This window comes from Mobula birostris, chromosome 7 (genome assembly GCF_030028105.1).
Source record: "Mobula birostris isolate sMobBir1 chromosome 7, sMobBir1.hap1, whole genome shotgun sequence".
Taxonomy (NCBI): domain Eukaryota; kingdom Metazoa; phylum Chordata; class Chondrichthyes; order Myliobatiformes; family Myliobatidae; genus Mobula; species Mobula birostris.
Window position 1 is genome coordinate 129268214 of NC_092376.1, and position 22245 is coordinate 129290458.

At 41.1% G+C, this 22245-nt stretch overlaps 1 protein-coding gene across 3 annotated transcripts in view; it reads left to right on the forward strand.

Annotated features, from left to right (window-relative positions):
* ergic1 (endoplasmic reticulum-golgi intermediate compartment 1) overlaps positions 1-22245 on the forward strand; it is a 99850-nt gene that overhangs the window by 54288 nt on the left and 23317 nt on the right. For all 3 annotated transcript variants that reach the window (XM_072263735.1, XM_072263736.1, XM_072263737.1), the window contains exons 3-6: positions 7468-7540; positions 10552-10646; positions 15190-15314; positions 20896-21000. In XM_072263735.1, the coding sequence (XP_072119836.1) occupies positions 7468-7540; positions 10552-10646; positions 15190-15314; positions 20896-21000 (398 nt within the window). The remainder of the gene's footprint in view (positions 1-7467; positions 7541-10551; positions 10647-15189; positions 15315-20895; positions 21001-22245) is intronic.

Consider the following 22245-nt stretch of genomic DNA (forward strand, 5'->3'; position numbering starts at 1 on the left):
GTTGGGATAGATTTATAATTTGAAAATTTGTTGCCCAAGAGGAAATGGTAGAAGTGTTGTCTCAAGATCCTGTCTTTAAAATTAATTGAGAGTTAATGATTTTGATACAGTTTACAACTTGCTATGAAGCACAGTGAAATGTATCATCCTTTAAAATAAAAGTCCAGATGAAGAAAGTTGTGTCAAGGAATAGAATTACAAACAGTAGATTAAAAAGCTACCTGATCTATTTTTTATTGTAAGCAAATATTCAGAATGTTTCTGTAATACATGTTATAAAGCATGTTATACTGAATCACTTTGATGATGACAATTCTATCAATGGCCCCCTCTCAGACCTCCTCTCCCCACACTCTCCCTTTAACTCCTACCTGGTCTATCTTTCATTACCATGCTCTCCCCAGTGTGGGGAGGGAACTGGATTTAATGTTTCTGATTTCTTCTAAACACCTGATCACCAGTAGCAACTCTCCCTCAATACTTCCTTTCTGGTGAGCACTCCTTAGAGGCAGTGAGGGGTGTAGTCACTGTAATCCCCTGATCAAGATTCTGTTTAAGTACTACTCACAACACGCTGGAGGAACTCAGCAGGTTGGGCAGCATCAGTGGAAAAGATCAGTCGACGTTTCGGGCCGGAACCCTTCGTCAGGACACCAGCATCTGCAGATTATTTTGTGTTTCTGTTTAAGTTCTAACTGGACTAGTTAAGTTCTCAACTGGTAGAAGGTTTGTGGAATGTGTGTGATAGACAAATGGGAATAACGTACTTCACCTTGTCTTACCTGTAATCTGGCCTTAGTAGGAGTGATCATGACATAGTTACTATGATGGCTATTCCTGTCTTGTGTGAGGATACACTCAAAAGTGTCATATGTCATGTGTTTTTTTGGATATCAAAAAAAAACTTGAATTGAAAAAATTCAAGCGCTATTTTGATCACTGGAGACTTCACATTTGGTCCTACTGATTTTTATCCCACACTAATATATTAGAAGTTTTATATCTAGTCTTAAATTAAAATACGTTGTTGTCTTGTAACCATCGCTGGTCAAGACCTTTGGACTGAATGCTTTACTCCACTGAAGAGTGCCATCACCACCTAATTGCAGTTGTTTGAGGAAACAACCCACTATTACCTTCCCAAAGGCAACATTTAAATGAAAATGGAGAAACTGCAGATGTTGAAAATCTGAAATAAAAATAAAAGTTGCTGGAAGCGTTGAACCTGACCTGCTTAAATATTCTGGCGCTATCTTTGATTAGATAGCAAATTGTTGCGATTCCCATGTCTTTCAAATTAACTCAATAAACACTCCAATTTCTTTTATTAAGAAATTGATTATTAATAGCATTAAGTGAGTTACATTTGGAAATTATTTAAAAATAGAGCATTCTTTAGTTCTTTTTATATTGTACTCAGTGTGTTGAAATAAATCTTTTTCCAGTTCTCTGGACCAACAAGAGTAGAAAATCATTTGTTTCTCCATTTCTACACATCAGTTAACAATTGGCAATTTATTGTGTTCTGGTTTGTTCCTTTAATCTTTTCTCCTTGTATAATTGGACTCTGACGTAGATTTTAAGGAAGCCATGGGGCAAGTTGGGTTATTTCTTTGTAGGGAGTATGAAGAATTAAAAGTGACAAAGGGATTATGCAGGATATATGGTATCAGAAAGGCTTGAGGTGGTTGAATATGGAGATTTGTATATAAAATCAAAAGATTTAAGGGACCAAACAGGAAAAGTACTTTAATGTTAAGAGATGCTGGGAAGTGAAATGAACAAAAGCAGATATTTAAGAATATTGCAGCCAGATGCTTGTAGGAATGGCGAATAAAAGGACATGTGAACTGAGTGGGCACATGCAACTAAGGTTGCTCTTCGTCAAGAATGAACATCACCCACAGAGAGATTGGATAGAATGCCAATTTTATAATGATTTCTGCGTAGTTTATATTATTGTGATTCATTTCCTATTTTAGTGTGTACTTCTTATGGAATTGGGCCTTTGATTTGGTTATTAGGTTGATTTATAAAGCATAATCACACGGGCACACATATTTACAATCACACAGTTTATTTTCTAAAACCATTTTGAGAGTTAAGGGGGGAAAGGAGGGTGAGATCTGACATTTTTTTTGGCTCAGACATTCCTCCTATTGTGCTCTTGAAATTCCACTCCAGTGATCTCATGGATAAAGGTTCCTGCCCACAGCTCACCGTGCTGGGTCATGTCACTGAAGGGGGAAGTTCAGGAAGCCACACCAGGGGGAGTTCCCAGGCAGTGTTTAGTTCACAATGGCAGCGCATAAAGTATCTAGATGGGGTGGTTGAAATGTTACCAAATGTCCAGAGATTTCCTTTATTTGATTTGGGACTTCTTGATGATTGAAGGAAGTACTGTTTAGTTTCATTTTGAGTTCATAACTTGTGTCGTAGGTTTTTAAAGTTTTCATACATATGTCACTCCACACTATTTTTAGATAATTACATACAAATGCAATTTATAGCTCATGCCATTCAGCTGCAGGCTGATTTCTGATAATTACACACTTTTCTGGAGTGTTCCCTTTGTATAGAAGTTCAAGATGAAATTGAGTAGAGAGGTTCAAAAACAGGAAACATAGGAAACCTACAGCACAACACAGGCCCTTCGGCCCACAATGCTGTGCCGAACATGTACTTACTTTAGAGATTACCTAGGGTTACCCATAACCTTCTATTTTTCTAAGCTCCATGTACCTATCCAGGAGTCTCTTAAAAGACCCTATTGTATCCGCCTCCACCACTGTTGCCGGCAGCCCATTCCACACACTCACCACTCTCTGCGTTAAAAAAAAAACACTTACCCCTGATATGCCCTCTGTACCTACTTCCAAGTACCTTAAAACTGTGCCCTCTCGACACTCCTAATGACAAAGGTCTGGTAGACAGAAGCAAAACAAGAAAAGGTAAGACAAAGAAAAATGTTTTTGTTTTGGATGCAGTTATAATCTAGAATTGGAATTGAAGCACGTTGGGCAGTAGTTTTCAAAAGGCAGTTGGATACATATTTGTGGACTAAAAGGCAAAGATGTGGAAGTAATTCAATTCTCTCTCTCTCTCTCTCTCACACACACACACACACACACACACACACACTACATTCACTCTCTCTCCCTATAATTAAATACCACAAGCTTAACTATCACAGGGCACATGGCCAAGTGGTTAAGGCGTCAGTCTAGTGATCCGAAGGTCGCTAGTTCGAGCCTCAGCTGAGGCAGCATGTTGTGTCCTTGAGCAAGGCACTTAACTACACATTGCTCTGCGATGACACTGGTGCCAAGCTGTATCGGCCCTAGTGCCCTTCCCTTGGACAACATCGGTGGTGTGGTGAGGGGAGACTTGCAGCATGGGCAGCCCAGGCCTGCGCCCTGCAAATCCATGGTCTAACGGATGCCTATAACTATCATTTGCAGTGAGGTCTTCTAGTGTACTGAAGAGCTGTGCTGCAGAATTAGCTGTGCCATTCTAGTGCAGTTACAAAACTGGAATCTTCCTAATAATTTGGTAAACCACCCATTTACAAAGTGGAGTGGATTCATTTTGGCTAATTCCCTCCTAAGAAGTCTACTCTCATTGTTTGCAATGTGAAGGGAATCTTGTCTTTGGTGCTATCAAGTGACGCTTACTCGCCAATGACATATCAATGACCATTTTGGAGGTCACCAGGAGAGTTCTGCCCCCAGACCTCAATCACAGTCTTACTCTGAATATAGACCACTGAGCTGAATTGCTGAATTTGGAGTGAATGCTCATCAGTCAACATTTAATTGAGTGTGGCATCAAGTTGCCTGGATAAAACTGATTCCTCGTTCAAGAATGTAAGATGACAGAAAGCTACAGGCCAATTAGTCTAAATGCTTGAATCCTATTATCAAGGAAGGAGCATCAGAAAATTTGGGAAATCGTAATACAATTAAATATTATCAGCATAGTTTTATGAAGGGGAAATAGTATTTGACAAGTTTATTATAAATTATTTATGATGTAACTAGCAGGTGGATAAAGGGAAACGTTATCTAAAAAAAAGAAAATCTGCAGATGCTGAAAAGCCAGGGCAACACACACAACATGCTGGAAGAACTCTGGCAGCATCTATGGAAATGAATAAGCAGTCAACATTTCGGGCTGAGACTCTTCATCAGGACTTCATCACTAGTAGGTGAACCAATCACAAACAAGAGAAGATCTGTAGATGCTGGAAATCTGAGCAACACACTCAAAATGCTGGAGGAACTCAGGAGGCCAGGCACCATCTAAGAAAAGAGTACAGTTTATGTTTGAGGCCGACTCAGGTGCAGGTGAAGTCCAATTGTAATTGATCATCGTAAAAGATAAGAATAAGAGATTGGGATAATATATATGCTTGGACAGGGAATTAGCTAACTGACCTAAAGCAGATGTGAAAAAGGTTTTCTGGTTGTCATGGAAATCTATACTGGAGCCTCTACTATTTATAATCTATATTGGTGATTTCGATAAAGAGATTGAGTATATTACCACCAGATTTATTGACGCTACAAAAGTCAATGAGAAGGCAAATTATGAAGAGAATATGAATTGTGTAGCAGATGGGTTAAATAAGTAGGCAACAAATTGGCAGGTGGAATATAATGAGGAATATGAAGTTATCCACTCTGGTAGGAAGAGTGACAGAACAGAGTATTGCTTAAATAGAGAAGGACTACAGAATGCCACTGTACAGAGGGCTTTGGATGAAATCCATGAAGCACAGGAAGAGGGCACAGAAAGTAATTAGAACAGCAGATGCTGGAAATGCCTAGCAATTGAAATAGCTTCTGTGGGGTGAAAAACATAATTAATGTTTGGGGTTGAGTATACTTCATCCTTTTGATCTTACTTGAAGAGAGATATATGTGCATTGGAAGCAGTTCAGAGAAGGTTCAACATGTTATTTCTACGAAGAAGAGGTTGCTTTGTTGTGAAAGGTTGAAGAGACTAGACCTATACTGTATGATGTTGGGAAGAATGGTGATCTTATTGAAACATTGCACTCAACATCAGCAAGACTAAGGAATTGGTGTGAAAGGGAAGTCGGGGGAACACACACCAGGCCTCATTGAGGGGTCAGCAGTGGAAATTTTCAAGTTCCTGAGTGTCAACATCTCTGAAGATCTATCCTGGACCTAACAGATTGATGCAATCACAAAGAAGACGTGGCAGCGGCAATATTTCATTCGGATCTTAAGGAGAGTCTCGCAAATTTCTACAGATGTACCATGGACAGCATTCTAACTGGTTCCATCACTGTCTGATACAGAGGGGATACTGCACAGGATTGGAAAAAACTTCAGGAAGATGCAAATTCCATTATGGACAGTAGGCTCACCAGCATCAAGGTCATCTTCAAAAGGCAAAGTATCAAAAGACAGCATCGATTATTAAGGATACCCATCACCCAGGGTACCATCATTCTTTGCCGCTCTCAAAGAGGAGGTGCAGGAGCCTTTAGTCAGTCAGTCAGTCTATCTCCCTCTCTTCCCCTCCCCCTCCCCCCTCCTCTCCCCCCCTCCCCCCTCCTCTCCCCCCCTCCCCCTCCTCTCCCCCCTCCCCCTCCTCTCCCCCTCCCCCCTCCCCCTCCCCCCCGACACACACACACACACACACACACACACACACACACACACACACACACACACACACGCGTAGCTTTTTAAATTATTATGTTTTGCAATATACTGCTACCACAAAACAATAAATTTCACAACATATGCCAGTGGTATCAAACCTGATTCTGATTCCGACATTCAAGGTTGTGGGGGATGTTTAACAGGGTGAATTTGAAAGGCAATTTTCTCTTTTGAGGGATTTGGGATCAAGAAGTAGGGGACTTGGTTTAGACAGTAGGGTCCTTTATTTGAGCTGGAGGTGAGGAAGGATCTCTTCTAAGTTATGAAGCTTACAAATCTTTTCTGCAGCTCTCTGGAGGTTGATTTATTAAATATTTTCAGAGTTGAGATAGACTTTTGGTGAGTGGGAATTTAGGGAACAGGAGGGAAAACGAAGTTGAAGATCAGATTGGTAACGATGAGCAGGCTTGAGAGGCCGAATGACGTTCTATTTATGTGTACATTCTTATGAGGAAACACTTTAGTTTGGGAATCTTAACTGAATGTCCAGGTTTAGTGCTGTACACAGTGCATTATGGTGCCTGATAAATATCTTGTGGTTCAATGAAAATTTTGCTCGACTAATGGAAATCACTGGTTTTTATTTTCAGCTAAAATGCTAATTTACTTAGGTAGGCTATTGGAATTAAAAGTTCAAAGTAAATTTTATTATCAAAGTACATATATGTCACCATATACAACCCTGTGATTCATTTTCTTGTGAGCATACTCAACAAATGTGTAGAATAATAACTGTAACAGAATCAGTGAAAGACCACCCAACTCGGGCATTCATCCAGAGAGCAGAAGACCACTCACTATGTCAGTGCAATCAAAAGAAACAATAATATAAACAAATAAGCAATAAATATCGAGAACATGATATGAAGAGTCCTTGAAAGGGAGTCAGTCCATAGTTTGTGGGATCATTTCAGTAATGAAAGAACATTTCATCATTGAACTAGAACTTGAGGAAAGAACACCTGATGTTCAGTTATTGCTGAATCTGACAGGTGTACACAATAGGATATTTGTTAAAGTGGTTAAGAAAAAGGGAAAAAAATCTGTGTATGGGTTGTATCTTCTATGATTTCAGTACCAATCATAGTCATCTACAACCAAGTTGTAGATGCTGTGATTCCAATACCAAGGTCCTCTTCGGCCTATTTATAAATGCCATGATCATTGTAACATGTGCAAAGAAAGAGGATCAATGAAGGTGATGATGATAGAAAGCATGGATTGCTCAGTAGATCTGACGTCCTGAAAACAAAATCCATTTCCCTCATGGCATCAGATTCTCCCGTTGATGTATCACAGTTTTTATTGATTTGCTCTGTTACTTTTGTTTCTAGGCTTTACAGCTATCTAAATCATGTTGTGGAAAATTCTGTTTTTCATTAACCATTGCATAATTGTTTAATTACTCGAATGAATCATTGCACCATTACAAGTGCAATTATGTGGACTTTTACCTCCAATCAAAGTTGTGATGCTGTTGCTTGTTAATCGGTGCTTTAATCCTCCTAATTTAACAAGCTAACTGGAAATAACTTAAGAACAGCTGTATTTTTTTATCATCTTTTATAGCTTATGCTGATTTTGTTTGTTCTGTCCAATGCCTGTGATTATTCTATTTGGATCCTTTAATTCTCAAAGCCACTTACTCAATTCCAACTCTTATGTAAAACAGATCCTGACCATAGTTCAAGCTAATTTAGGAGTGATTTCTCTTTCTTTGGAAGCAATAAGCATTGGATCTTGTCTTTAAACGCATTCATTTGTTTTACAGTTTCCATTTGCTGCTGCATATTCATGCTGTTCCTTTTCTTGTCAGAACTGACTGGATTCATTGCCACTGAAATGTAAGTGAACAGCATGCCTCTTGACCATTGATCTTACTGTAGCCCTGTGTGCAACTGAATTGGAAAGTGAGGTGCAATAGGCTTTGCTAAAATGACAACTGCTGATTTTGCTAGGCCCTTGAGTTCCCAGCAGGCAGAGAGTATTCTCCAAGTGCTCCTTGTTTGTCTAGGGGAAGAGGGGAAGTTTACCTTCACCTCTTATCCTTCAGACCATTCTGAAGCACCAGGTCTAAGAGCTTGTCATGTAAGTTTTGCAATCAATGGATGTGTTTTAAAACTAGAAAGCAGGATATGTGGAGAGTGGCCAGCTTCTGTCCCTTTTGAGCATATTCTGATTTTACTTGTGTTATAGCTAGTCTGCAATTTATCTTCATCAGGTTAGTTCATTTGATAAATCCTTTAACTTTACAAAAATCTATCTGCATTTTTAGTTGGTTCAATGGCAGTTAAATATCAGCAATAAATATCAAAGTTGCTAGTGAAGGCAGCAGGCCAGGCAGCATCTCTAGGAAGCGGTACAGTCGACGTTTCGGGCTGAGACCCTTCGTCAGGACTAACTGAAGGAAGAGCTAGTAAGAGATTTGAAAGTGGGAGGGGGAGGGGGAGATCCAAAATGATAGGAGAAGACAGGAGGGGGAGGGATGGAGCCAAGAGCTGGACAGGTGATTGGCAAAAGGGATATGAGAGGATCATGGGACAGGAGGCCCAGGGAGAAGGAAAAGGGGGAGGGGGGAAAGACCCAGAGGATGTGCAAGGGGTATAGTCAGAGGATTGAAAAGGAGAGAGAGAGAGAGAGAGAGAGAGAAAGAATGTGTGTATAAAAATAAATAACGGATGGGATACGAGGGGGAGGAGGGGCATTAGCGGAAGTTAGAGAAGTCGATGTTCATGCCATCAGGTTGGAGGCTACCCAGACGGAATATAAGGTGTTGTTCCTCCAACCTGAGTGTGGCTTCATCTTCACAGTAGAAGAGGCCTTGTTCAGACATATCAGAATGGGAATGGGATGTGGAATTAAAATGTATGGCCATTGGGAGATCCTACTTTCTTTGGCGGACAGAGCATAGGTGTTCAGCGAAACGATCTCCCAGTCTGCGTCGGGTCTTGCCAATATATAGAAGGCCACAACGGGAGCACCGAACGCAGTATATCACTCCAGCCGACTCACAGGTGAAGTGTTGCCTCACCTGGAAGGACTGTCTGGGGCTCTGAATGGTGGTAAGGGAGGAAGTGTAAGGGCATGTGTAGTACTTGTTCCGCTTAAAAGGATAAGGGCCAGGAGGGAGATCAGTAGGGAGGGATGGGGGGGACGAATGGACAAGGGAGTCACGTAGGGAGTGAGCCCTGCGGAAAGCGAAGAGGGTGGGGGAGGGAAAGATGTACTTAGTGGTGGGATCCCGTTGGAGGTGGCGGAAGTTATGGAGAATAATATGTTGGGCCCGGAGGCTGGTGGGGTGGTAGGTGAGGACCAGGGGAACCCTATTCCTAGTGGGGTGGCGGGAGGATGGAGTGAGGATGGATGTCCCCCCCATCTCTCCCCACTGATCGTCCCCCCCCATCCCTCCCCACTGATCTCCCTCCTGGCACTTACTCTTGTAAGTGGAACAGGTGCTACAAGTCCTTGTAAGAGACCTCTTACTCACTCTTCCTTCAGTTAGTCCTGACGAAGGGTCTCGGCCCGAAACGTCGACTGTACCTCTTCCTAGAGATGCTGCCTGGCCTGCTGCGTTCACCAGCAACTTTGATGTGTGTTGCTTGAATTTCCAGCATCCTCGTATCAGCAATAAATGCTGGTTTTGCAGATTCTGAAAATTGGAAGAATATACCCTACTGATCCAAAGTCTACTATTGTGTAGCAGAACCTCTAAAAGACTTACCTACAATTTTAAGATTTCTATCCTTTCCCTCCCCTGTGCAGTTACTGTCACTGCACAAAATATAAGAGATAACAGTCTTTACAGGAAATCATTCGCAGAAAGTTCTATTTGTATTAGCCTGCAATCAAACCTCCAATGCAATAACTTTAGTGATAATTATTTAGTGGTATTTGAAGGCCCAAGTCCCAAACATGTGTCAACCTGGGCATCTCTACTTCATAATAAATGTGCTTGCCGTGCCATTTAGCATTCTGGGAACATCTAATGCTTTGGCTTAGCAGCAGTTTATTTCACTCTCTGCAATGCATGATTTCTTTTGCACTTTATGACGTCAGATGTGTCCAAGTGCAACTATTGAGGATTAAAACAGAACAGCTGTTGACAGAGCTGCTGTAGTAAACCAGATTCCTGTGGCACTTAACATGATAATCCCTCGTGACTTTAATTCCTGCTCTTGCTATTGGTTTAAAAACCTAAGGTCAATTAAATGGGATGATTTTGAATATCTGAATGGAAACTGAAATAGTTATTTAAATAAGCAATTGTAAAGCGAATCTGATGGGAACGTGTTCAGTAATCTAAACACTGAGAAAGTAAAGGATGGAGAATTAATAAGCCTTAAAACAAATATAGAGTGCACTTGTCACTAAACTTGATATCTTGAATGTAAATATATATTTGATCAATGATGAGACTTAAATTCTTTCTTGAAATATTCCCCATGCTTTTATTTTCTCACAGTTGGATTCTCAGCTAATGCTGTGCTCTTATTATAGAATCTGCTTTTGCATTTTGAGCCTAAGACTTAAGAGGCTTTGTGCGATGCTTTTTATATAGTTCCCAGAAAAGTAGCGTTATCGCAGAATACAGCATCTATGTAAAGGCTGGATTGACCTGGTTGTGTCGGAATTCATACGATTCATATAATTATGGACTTCATACTCCCAGATTGCAAGTCAGAGCTGAAATAGATTTGTATTAATCTGCTGCTCAATAGTGAGATGGCATCCAGAGGAGTAAACCGGCCTGTGAAGCGCTAGGAATAGCTGCGGAAAATCTGAACTCCTTTCTTTGGCAATGTCTGCTAAAATACATAACTTTCTCACGTCACTAAATGTTATCATTTTGTTGCAGAGTGAATGAATTGTATGTGGACGATCCTGACAAAGATAGTGGAGGAAAAATTGAAGTAAATCTAAATATCAGCTTACCTAATCTTCCATGTGATGGTGAGTTAATGTAACCTTTAATGAAAAATAATGGGAAGGAATAAAAGAATATGATTTCACCTATCTGGCTCAGCCTTGTTTTTAAAAGCCTTGATATTACATATTACTCCTTTACAGTTGGTTTCAAATCAGTATCTTTGCTGCTTGTTGGACAAGGAAAACCATCGCAATGTTTTTCCGAGTGTTTAAATTCAACCTGTCTTACAGCCGTGGAATGCAAACAGTTCCTTTATTAAACTACAGTACAGCTACTATAATACAGCACCCTCGGGATCTTAACGGTGCCGGACTAACAAGTTTTCCAGACAATTGGATATCTCTCCTTTTACCACTCTGTTTTTAAAACATGTTACATAACAGCACCATAATACAGTAAACTTTCCAGATGATTATAAAGGAAACATGGGAAATGTGCTATAGTGCGTATCGGAACCGTGACCTTGTGAGTTCAAAGGAACTTTGGGATCAGGTCCATGATGACTTTAAAGCAAGCGTAGGAAATGGGACCCCAATAAGTTTAAAGGGATCATGGGAACATAGCGAGTTTATTAGGAATTTGGAAAATGTGACCGGGGTAACTTGTAGGCAAGATGTGAAACAGAGTTCTGCTAAGTTTAAAGGGAGTAAAGAGGCCAAGGAATGTGGGAGATGGGGCCCTTATGAGTTTAAAGGGAATATAGGAAGTGGGGAGTATAGCAAAGGCAAGAAATAGGGCTCCAGTGGGTTTAAAGCAAGCAGGGAAAGCCCAATCCTGTGAGCTAGGTGCTGATCCATTGGGATTTTTGGTCAATTATTTTTACTATGCGCTAAACATGAAATCATTCTCCAATTTTAAGTTGCATCTTGGTTTAGTTTCCTAAACTTTAACTTCCTAGATGATTGGTTTAGAAAGTTGATTAGCTACATAAAATATTTTTACATCCTGCTCATTAATTTTCTTTTTTTTTTATATAATTTAAGCATGATAATTTTGTTCATGAGTTCACCCTCTGTCTCTCTGATCAGCAGCTCTTGGGTTCAGGTGCCACAGGAATAGCTTTTGCTGATTTATTCATTGATGGCTTTATTCCATGTGCAGCCCAATCAAGTTGATCCGGTATTTCTTCTTTCTCAAAATTATCTAATGATGCCTTCTCATTTGTAGGTGTAAGAGAAGAACTTGCGTTTAGCAGCCATGTTCTCCTGATGGTTTGGCATCATATTTCACTTGTATTTCTGTTTTGAGAATAGTTTGAAAATGGGATCTGATGAAAGAATATGGCTCAGTGACTGTAATAAAAGGAATGCCAATACAGTAATGATACAAGTTTGTCAATCATCATTGTCAGCTGGGGAGCTACATTATCCCTGTGCAAAAGCAGATGTCATTTTTATTTGATACACTGTGGATTCCAGTTAATTGGAACACATTGGGACCAGTGTATTTTGACCCTATTAAGTGGATGTTGGAATTAGTAAAGTTTCATGGAAATAGTTAAAAAGGTATTTAAAAAAAAGAAACTACCATTTTACTGAGTAACAAATGATGTATTTAAATGAAATACAGTACAAATTAGAACGCTATCCTGTCAGAATGCTGTCCATGGTACATCTGTAGAAGTTTTCAAGTGTTTTAGGTGACAAACCAAATTTCCTCAAGCTCCTAATGAAACATAGTTGCTATCTTGCCTTCTTTATAGCTGCATCGATATGTTGGGGCCACGTTAGATCCTCAGAGATCTTGACACACAGGAACTTGAAATCGCTCACTCTCTCCACTTCTGATCCCTCTGTGAGGATTGGTTTGTGTTCCCTTGACTTAACCCATAATTAGCTCTTTCGTCTTACTGATGTTGAGCGCAAGGTTGTTGCTGTGACACCACTTAACTAGCAAGTATATCTCACTCCTGTACGCCCTCTCATCTCCATCTGAGATTCTACCAACAATGGTGGTGTCATCAACAAATTTATAGATGGCATTTGAGCTATACTCAGCCACACACACACAGCAGAACAGCAGGCTAAGCAAAGTAATCTTCAATTTTCATATTGCCTTAAGAAATTTCTGAAACTAGTTCTCCAAAAAAAATTCCAAATTCCTTTTCTGTAGTTCACTGCTGTCCACAAAAGGAAGAACTATGCAGTTTAAAATCATACTAAATTTGTGTGGTTAATTCTTTTTATAGTTCAATGGGACATATTTTGGGTTTTAATTTTCATGTATAAATGGGTTAATTTGCAGAACACAACATAACCTACTACCTTCAAGCTAGTGGACCAGTATTCAGTATTTGAAATTACAAAGCTTTGAAGCTGGTCAGAAACAATTGGTAATTGTTACAGTTGATCTCATTTTATCACAGATAGACAGCATATCAATTCATACAGAAAAGAATTTGGTCATTTAAGTCCTGATGAAGTGTCTTGGCCTGAAACGTAGACTACTTACTCTTTTCCAAAGATGCTACCTGGCCTGCAGAGTTCCTCCAGAATTTTGCGTGTACTACTCTGATTTCCAGCACCTGCAGATTTTTCTCTTGTTTTTGGTCATTAATCCATGGAATTTGCTCTGGCCATCCAGTGACCATATACACCAATCCTAATCCTACTGTATTTTCCCCTCATTTCCCTCATCTCTCATTGAGATCAATTTACCCCTGGGTCTATCACTGCCAGCCCTCCAGTGCTTCTATCCTATGTACGTGCGTGGCCCTAGTGTAGTTGCAGGATGAGCTAGTGCGAATGCAGTTATCAGTTCATCCACTGTTGTATGCCACTCTAGGGCCTTCCTGACTTGATGACTAGGAAGAGAAAGGCAAATTAAACTTCAAAAGTTTTTTTTAAGTTATGTATTTTTTTTTGCTAAATGCTTTATTGGGTAATCTGAGAAGGATTTAAAAATGTTTCCTTGCCTAGACAAGGGACAAGGCACTGATTCCAGATATGGCAGGTGATAGGGTTCTGTCCTCAGCCTTTTTTCCTGCCAGCTAAAAGGTTCGCCCATTGTCATTGATGAAGACCTCGACACTATTAGTACTTTTTACGAGGTTGAGTTGCTAGCTCAACACTCAACCCGGCACGGATGGAAGGCATGCCCGGGAGCGGCTCGACTAGATTCGAACTCGGGAACCTTCGCTCCCGGAGTCCAGCGCTGATGTCCACCAGCCGGCTTTATGATGGTGTTGAGACAAGCACTTGATTTGGATGTAAATGAGGGAGAGTTCCGCAGCGTCAGCCTTATTCTCTCTTCCCAATTCCCATCTGGATCCAGTGGCAAGGCAAAAGTTGAGACGGCTGGAGATGGGACTAGGCGCAGTGGATGACCAGGACAACTTCTGTGTCTTGTCATGCTGTACGTGTTCCACAATGCTTGCAGAGACTGCCTTCTTGACCGTTGGATCTTCCATTGGTCTCGTCCGCTCAATCTGCCGGAGTCTGTCTTCACATGCTGGGATAGACAACTCCCTATCTCACCGAGGATTTGAGACCTGTTGGCTACCCTCACCTGGTTTAGCCGGCTTGTCGAAGCCGTTGCCGCGGGTGTGGCCGCTGTCGCATGCAAACAGTTACGGGGAGCCACAGGTGAGAGCTGAGTTCCAGGTGGGGACCAAAGGTGGACAAACTGCCCTGAAAAGGATGCGACATATTCCCCCACCAGAGGTGCTACCCCTCCCTGACGCCCCATACACCCCCAATACCATGGCAGTATGCTTGCTCATGTCTGTTTGGCAATTGGGCCATCCCGTCCATTTCCTGGGAGTGGAGCTGGCTTTTTGGCTCTGTATCAGCACAGGTTTGTATAGAATGGCAAAGCTCTGGGTGGTAGTTGTATCCAGCTTGGCTTGGTTCTCCATTTGATCTGGAGCCTGGCTGCTGAGGCTACGAAGTAGGTCACGAATGGTGACTATTCTTTGGGAACAGATCTTGTGCCCCATCTTTGGCCTTGATAACAGCTTTCTGGGTTAAAGGACTTTGAACTATTTACAGACTTTGAAAGTGGAACCACAGAGCCACGAGTGATTGATGTAACTTTGGGAACTGTGTTGGGGTGGGTGTTGGTGGCATGCTGGATCATCCCTAATCTGGCTCACAGGAACCATTTGGACCCAGGCTGACTGTGTAGACCATGTCCTTCAAGGCTAGCAGGCATTTAAATATCACTGATATTCTTTTGTCAAATTTAGAAAAGTAAAAATAATTAAGACATATTTTATTAAAAAAAAATAAAAATGTAGTTTTCCTCGTAATCTCCAAGTCAGAAACCCCCTGGGTCTGTTTCACCCTGGATCTAGCTGACAAAAGATTGCCATTTCTCAGAGTTCACCCTTTGGCTTCGCCATTGGACTCCTGGTGGATCAGGTCCACGATGTGTCCACACTGGTGAGGAGATGAAGGTGGTGTTGATGTGGTGTACACTTTGGTGTTGCTTTGTTTGATAACTCTCAGCTGAAACACTTTGGGTTGTATAAAGTGGAAGGGAATTGAAATTCTCAAGTTGTTTTGGAGGTATTGAGATGTTCTTTTGAATCCTGTAGTAGATTACTAATTTTAAAATCTTTCTCAGTTGTTGGACTGGACATCCAGGATGAAATGGGAAGACATGAAGTTGGCCATATTGATAATTCCATGAAATTACCTCTAAATAATGGTCAAGGCTGCAGATTTGAAGGACAATTTAGCATTAATAAGGTAAGTTCAAAGAATGCCAAGGTCTTCAAAATATTTTTTATTGAGGTTTGAAAGGTGAAATATAAAGTTGGTATTGAGGTAGAGCAAGTGGTGAGAAAGGCAAACAGTATGTTGACCCTTAGAGCAAAAGATTTGGAGTTAGGGAAATTGGGGAAACCTTGCTACAGCCTTGCAATGTGTCAAGGAGATTTCATCTGAAGTATGTTTACATCTTTGGAAAACACCTTCCTTAAGGAGTAAAATGCTTCCATTTGTTTGATTGATTCAAGATTTACTGGATTCATTCCCGAGATGAAGAGGCAATTTAATGATGAAAGTTTGTGCAGATTAGGCCCATTTTCGAAGAATGAGATGTCATCTTTTTGAAGTATAACAGATTTTTGATCCCTAGAGGAATCTGATATTATGATCAAGAGGAAAGAAAGTAGGGCAAAGCCTAAAATTCGATTCTTATTGAATGGCAGATTTAGCTCTGAAAGAGATGTGACTTGTTCCTATTTCTATGTTTCGTGTAATGGTATGTTGAAAATTTTTCTGATTATGATCAGACGATCCAGCAAACCGAAACATTGGTTAAGCTTGTGATGTATCCTTTTGTGCGCTTGAGTTTGGTTTAGGGAAGTATCTTGTGGTCACAGCGCACAGGGCTGGGCGTTTCTTTTGTCACCTCTCGTCTTGCACCCAGATTGCTGAACAATGGGACTTGCTGACATGAAAAGAATGAGAGTTTTAATCATAGGTGATGTTTTTATATTGGCTCAAGAATCTTGTCTTGGATCTGGGCCTGCCTGCTTGAGTAGCTATGCCATGATGTTGCATTGATACAGTTGTACTGGTTTAACGTGTGTGTGCATGTTTTTTTTCAAATTTTCCTTTTTCTTACTGGTACGTCATAGAGAAATACAGCATGGAAATGAGGCCCCTTAGCCAACTGAGTCTGCGCCAACCATCAGCCACACGTTTAAACTACTCTTAAATTAATCTCAATTTTATTCACGCATTCCCATCAGCTCTACCAGATTCTTCTGCTTACCTACAGGGGCAATTTACACTGGCCAATTAACCTACAAACCCACCCATCTTTAGGATGTGGTTTTGGAAGATTCTGAAAAAAAGAGGTAGTAGTCATAGTCATACTTTATTGATCCCGGGGGAAATTGGTTTTCGTTACAGTTGCACCATAAATAATTAAATAGTAATAAAACCATAAATAATTAAATAGTAATATGTAAATTATGCCAGGAAATAAGTCCAGGACCAGCCTATTGGCTCAGGGTGTCTGACCCTCCAAGGGAGGAGTTGTAAAGTTTGATGGCCACAGGCAGGAATGACTTCCTATGATGCTCAGTATTGCATCTCGGTGGAATGAGTCTCTGGCTGAATGTACTCCTGTGCTCAACCAGTCCATTATGTAGTGGATGGGAGATATTGTCCAAGATGGCATGCAACTTAGACAGCATCCTCTTTTCAGACACCACCGTTGGAGAGTCCAGTTCCATCCCCACAACATCACTGGTCTTAGGAATGAGTTTGTTGATTCTGTTGGTGTCTGCTACCCTCAGCCTGCTGCCCCAGCACACAACAGTAAACATGATAGCACTGGCCACCACAGCCTCGTAGAACATCCTCAGCATCGTCCGACAGATGTTAAAGGACCTCAGTCTTCTCAGGAAATAGAGACGGCTCTGACCCTTCTTGTAGACAGCCTCAGTGTTCTTTGACCAGTCCAGTTTATTGTCAGTTTGTATCCCCAGATATCTGTAATCCTCCACCATGTCCACACTGACCCCCTGGATGGAAACAAGGGTCACCGGTACCTTAGCTGTCCTCAGGTCTACCACCAGCTGTTTAGTCTTTTTCACATTAAGCTGCAGATAATTCTGCTCACATCATGTGACAAAGTTTCCTACCGTAGCCCTGTACCTCAGCCTCATCTCCCTTGCTGATGCATCCAACTATGGCAGAGTCATCAGAAAACTTCTGAAGATGACAAGACTCTGTGCAGTAGTTGAAGTCTGAGGTGTAAATGGTGAAGAGAAAGGGAGACAAGACAGTCCCCTGTGGAGCCCCAGTGCTGCTGATCACTCTGTCGGACACACAGTGTTGCAAGCACACGTTCTGTGGTCTGCCAGTCAGGTAATCAAGAATCCATGACACCAGGAAAGCATCCACCTGCATCGCTGTCAGCTTCTCCCCCAGCAGAGCTGGGTGGATGGTGTTGAAAGCGCTGGAGAAGTCAAAAAACATGACCCTCACAGTGCTCGCTGGCTTGAGCAGGTGGGTGTAGACACAGTTCAGCAGGTAGACGGTGGCATCCTCAACTCCTAGTCGGGGCTGGTAGGCGAACTGGACGGGATCTAAGTGTGGCCTGACCATAGGCCGGAGCAGCTCCAGAACAAGTCTCTCCAGGGTCTTCATGATGTGGGAGGTCAATGCCACCGGTCTGTAGTCATTGAGGCCGCTGGGGCGCTGCGTCTTCGGCACAGGGATGAGGCAGGACGTCTTCCACAGTACAGAAACCCTCCGGAGCCTCAGGCTCAGGTTGAATACCTGGCGAAGTACTCCACATAGCTGAGGGGCACAGGCTTTGAGCACCCTGGTACTGACACCATCCGGGCCTGCAGCCTTGCTTGTGTTGAGACGTTTCAACTGTCTTCTCACCTGTTCAGCTATGAAGCCCACCGAGGTGATTTCGTGTGGGGAAGGGGTATATCATGAGAGTAGGGTGGGGGACTGTGAGGAGGGGTAGGAGGGGAGAGTGGAATATGTGTTGGTTGGGGGCCAACAACAGATGAATCATGTGGGGGATGGGCAGGGGCCACAATGTCAAATCTGTTAAAGAACAGGTTAAGTTCGTTGGCCCTGTCCACACTGCCTTCAGCTCCTCTGTTGCTAGTTTGCTGGAACCCAGTGATGGTCCTCATCCCACTCCAGACCTTTCTCATGTTGTTCTGCTGGAGTTTCCACTCAAGCTTCCTCCTGTACCTGTTTTTAGCCTGCCTGATCCTGGCTTTCAGGTACCTCTGTATTGCCCTCAGCTCTTCCCTATTTCCATCTCTAACTGCCCTCTCAATGTACAAACGAACTGACCAGTGTACATCAGTTAAATTAACAAATAATTCATTATGATTTAAGTTGTTTTCATAGATCTTTTTATTACCCACAGGGCACGCTTACTTAAGTATGCTTGTTTCAGTTGATTACATCTATATTTAATTGTGTTCATAAAATTGCCAGCTTTCTACCCTCGTACATATCAAGAATGAAAAAGACAATTAATTTCTTTAACCCTTCCTAACTTTACTAAGACCTGGAAGATTTCCATCGTACATGCAAAATGGAGCATTTAAAATGTATTTTGAGTATAATGTTCTCTCAAGACCCAAAGCAGGAACTCTTTAGCTCAAGAGATGAAAAGTCAGTAATTTTTGAAGAAAACTCTCCAAGACACATTACAGTTAAAGCAAATTGTATAATAATGGTCTGACTTGAGTTTGAACTATTGACATAAGGGATGGACCAAAGTATGTGATGAGTTGGGCAGGATCCATGGAGAGAAATGTGGGGTCAATGTTTCAGGTTGAGGCCCTTCATCTGGACTGGAAAGAAAAGAATGGACCAAGGGCTAATATATAGTGGAATAAAGAGGAATATTATTCATCTTCCAACTTCTTAGCATCATTCCCATCCCCTCTCCCCTGCCTATTGCCCTCCTCACCCGGATCCACCAGTCACCCACCAGCTCTTGCTCCACCCCTTCCTCGCACCTTTCTATTCTACCTCTCTCTCCTCTTCCTTTTAGTTTAGAGAGACTTTAGATTTCCAGTCTTTGTAAACATAGGCATAGAGATTACATGTGGTAAATTATTTTTGAATTGCTTTGAAAGTAAAGTCAAAGAAGTTACTGAATGATTCTAACATTAGATCTGTATATTATGCCATGTTTGTTGAAATTAATCGAAGAAAAGATAAGTTGACCAGTTTGTTCTTGCAGCTAGCGAAAAAAAATAAAAGGGCTACATAAGTATAAAAGTTATTCACACATAAAAGCAGAATATGTTCTTATTGGAATGAGTAATCTCCCTTGAGCTATAAGTTACTATGTTTCACTCATTCCTTCAGTTTATTAGAGAATTTAACTGATTTATAAAATATATCTTTTTTTGTTATAAAATGGAAAATAATACATGTAAGCAAAATAAAATCAACAATTTAAACTGCAACAAAAGATCTGGATTGACTGTTCAGAAGTATGACTTGTTATGTAAGATATTGAGGTAAGGCATTTTTGCTCAGTATGGTTACCAGTTTGACTCAGCTGTGACTCATTATATCAGGATTCCTGTATTTCTTTTGAAATTGTCTCCCGTACAAATGCCATTCCCACTACTGATACTACAAAACATATCTATTGCTTTAATCACTTCATTGTGACTTGTTTTTATTTTGTAAAGGAAGTTGACTCGAATGTTTTTAAATCCTTTATTGCTGCTTTAAAATCCTATCTGTTGTTTTGGCCAAATTGAAGAATTGTGTAAAGCTCTTTAATTTTTAAATCACATTTAAGTGGATTAGAAAATTGCTTATTGTTAGGGAGTGGCCAACGTTATTTTGAAATGTACTTGAATAGGTAACGTCAGCCAGTAAATACAGAGCTGGGATTGCAACAAATAATGGTGAAAAATACAATGTCATCATCACACCATTACATGGAGCTTAGAAAAATAAAGGGCTACGTGTAACCCAAGGTAATTGTGGGCCAAAGGGCCTGTATTGTGCTGTAGGTTTTCTATGTTTCTAATAAATATTGCAGCCAAGTTGCAGTTAAGACCAACATAATTGTAGAAAACAATATTGAAATATTACTAAATACAATAATTTTCAGAATTTAGTAGGCGTATTCATTTCTCTGAGGGGGAATAATCTGCTTAAACAACATAGAAGATATACAATTATTGAAATTGTTATGATGTTGACTTATGGATTCTGCTGCAAACCAGCTATTCAGTTCTGCCAGCTGTCACCCATCATTCTTAAGTGAGATTTGTTCAGGGAGAAAATGGGCTGATGCTGATTGGGTGAGGGGAGGTGATGATTGCTGGACATTCCTTAATTATTGCTTCATTAGATATGATGCTTGTGGACCAATGACTTCAAAAGGGAAAGATGAGAAACATTAAAGTATGGAGAACATTGCAATCACTAGCACAAATAAGTCAGACTGGGTAATTCTCTCCATATGTGGAAACAAAGAATAACATTGAGCTGTCTCGCTCTAAAAGTCTTGATGTGTGAATATGATTCAATTTGCTCTCATCTGGAGCCTAAACACAGCTGCCCTCTGAGATGTTTCAGATGCCAGATTGGAATAAGTCATTGCCCTAGAGCCCTGAAATTTTATGGGCAATGGCTAATGTTGTCTATTGACACTGACTGTGAATTTGTTGGTAACATTATTTGAAATTTAGTGTAACATTTTTCCTTATGTTAAGCATTTCCTATTTCATCAAAGATTCTAAATCACTGTATGTGGAATTCTGGGGTTATTATTTGTTTACATTGATATAATTTTATTTACCAGGTACCAGGAAACTTCCATGTATCCACGCACAGTGCTACAGCACAACCAGATAATCCAGATATGACTCATGTGATTAACAAATTGACATTTGGAGAAATAATAGAGGTAAGTACACTTTTATATAGTATGACTGATTTAAAAAAACCCTGTTAAACTAGCAAATAAGAGTTGTATCTCTGTCAGATATCCATCAGCCAAGTGTGAAAATAGTATCGACATTTCTGTTTGCTGAATGTTTTTATTAAACTTTGGAATCTGTTCCTGATTGAACAGACCAGTTTTGTAGGTTGTCAGTGCAGGTGAATAAAGGTTCCAGTGGTTATAAGTTTTTTGTGAAGGTAAACATTAATCATTAAAGAAATTGATGGTGGACTTCAGGACAGAGAAGTTAGGAGAAAGCTCATCGAGGGGCCAGCAGAGAAGAGGGTGAGGAGCTTCGTTCTCAACATTTCAGAGGGTCTACCCTGGGCACATGATATGGGTGTTATCACAGAAAGGCACGCCAGCAGCAATACTTCATTAGAGGTTTGAGAAGATCTGGTTGCTGACCAAAACCGGGAGGAGAAGATGGCAGCGCGATGCAGCGCGCGCGGCCTCTCCGATGAAATGATATTGTATTTGTTAAATAGGGGCTGTGCACAGTTCTGATTTGATGGAGACAGACGTGAGAAGCACGGAGGAACATCTGGACAAACTTCTGAAATGCCCAGTTCACTGCCGCTGCTACTGCATGATTGAGAATCTCCGGAGGGAAGGCCCCAAATCCTCGGATTTCCTCTTGCTGGCAGCCGGGGATGTGGTCAAAGCGCTCGGCAGAGATGGTGCTCGGTGTTGGAGGGCTGGTCGGAGGCTCTAAGTTTTCGGATGACTCAGAGTCGGACTGTGGTCGGGTGCTTCCAGGATGCTGCATCGGCAAGTTTGCGGCGCTGGAAGCTCATGGCAGGAAGAGAGTTTTCTTTCTTCTCCCGTCTGCGTGAGATGATGGGACTTTCGAGAGACTTTGAACTTTTTTTTACCGTGCCCATGGCCTGTTCTTCATCAAGTTACGGTATTGCTTGCACTGTTGTAACTATATGTTAAAATTATGTGGTTTTTGTCAGTTTCTCAGTCTTGGTCTGTCTTGTGTTTCTGTGGTATCACACCAGAGGAACATTGTATCATTTCTTAATGCATGCATTACTAAATGACAATAAAAGAGGACTGCGTGTCCTCATAATCTAATCTTAAAAAAAAAACAATTTCTACAGATGTACCATTACCCACCATTGAGGAAGGTGACATCCATGATTAAGTATCCTCATTATCCGGGACATGCCCTCTTCTCATTTCTACAGTCAGGGAAGGAGATAC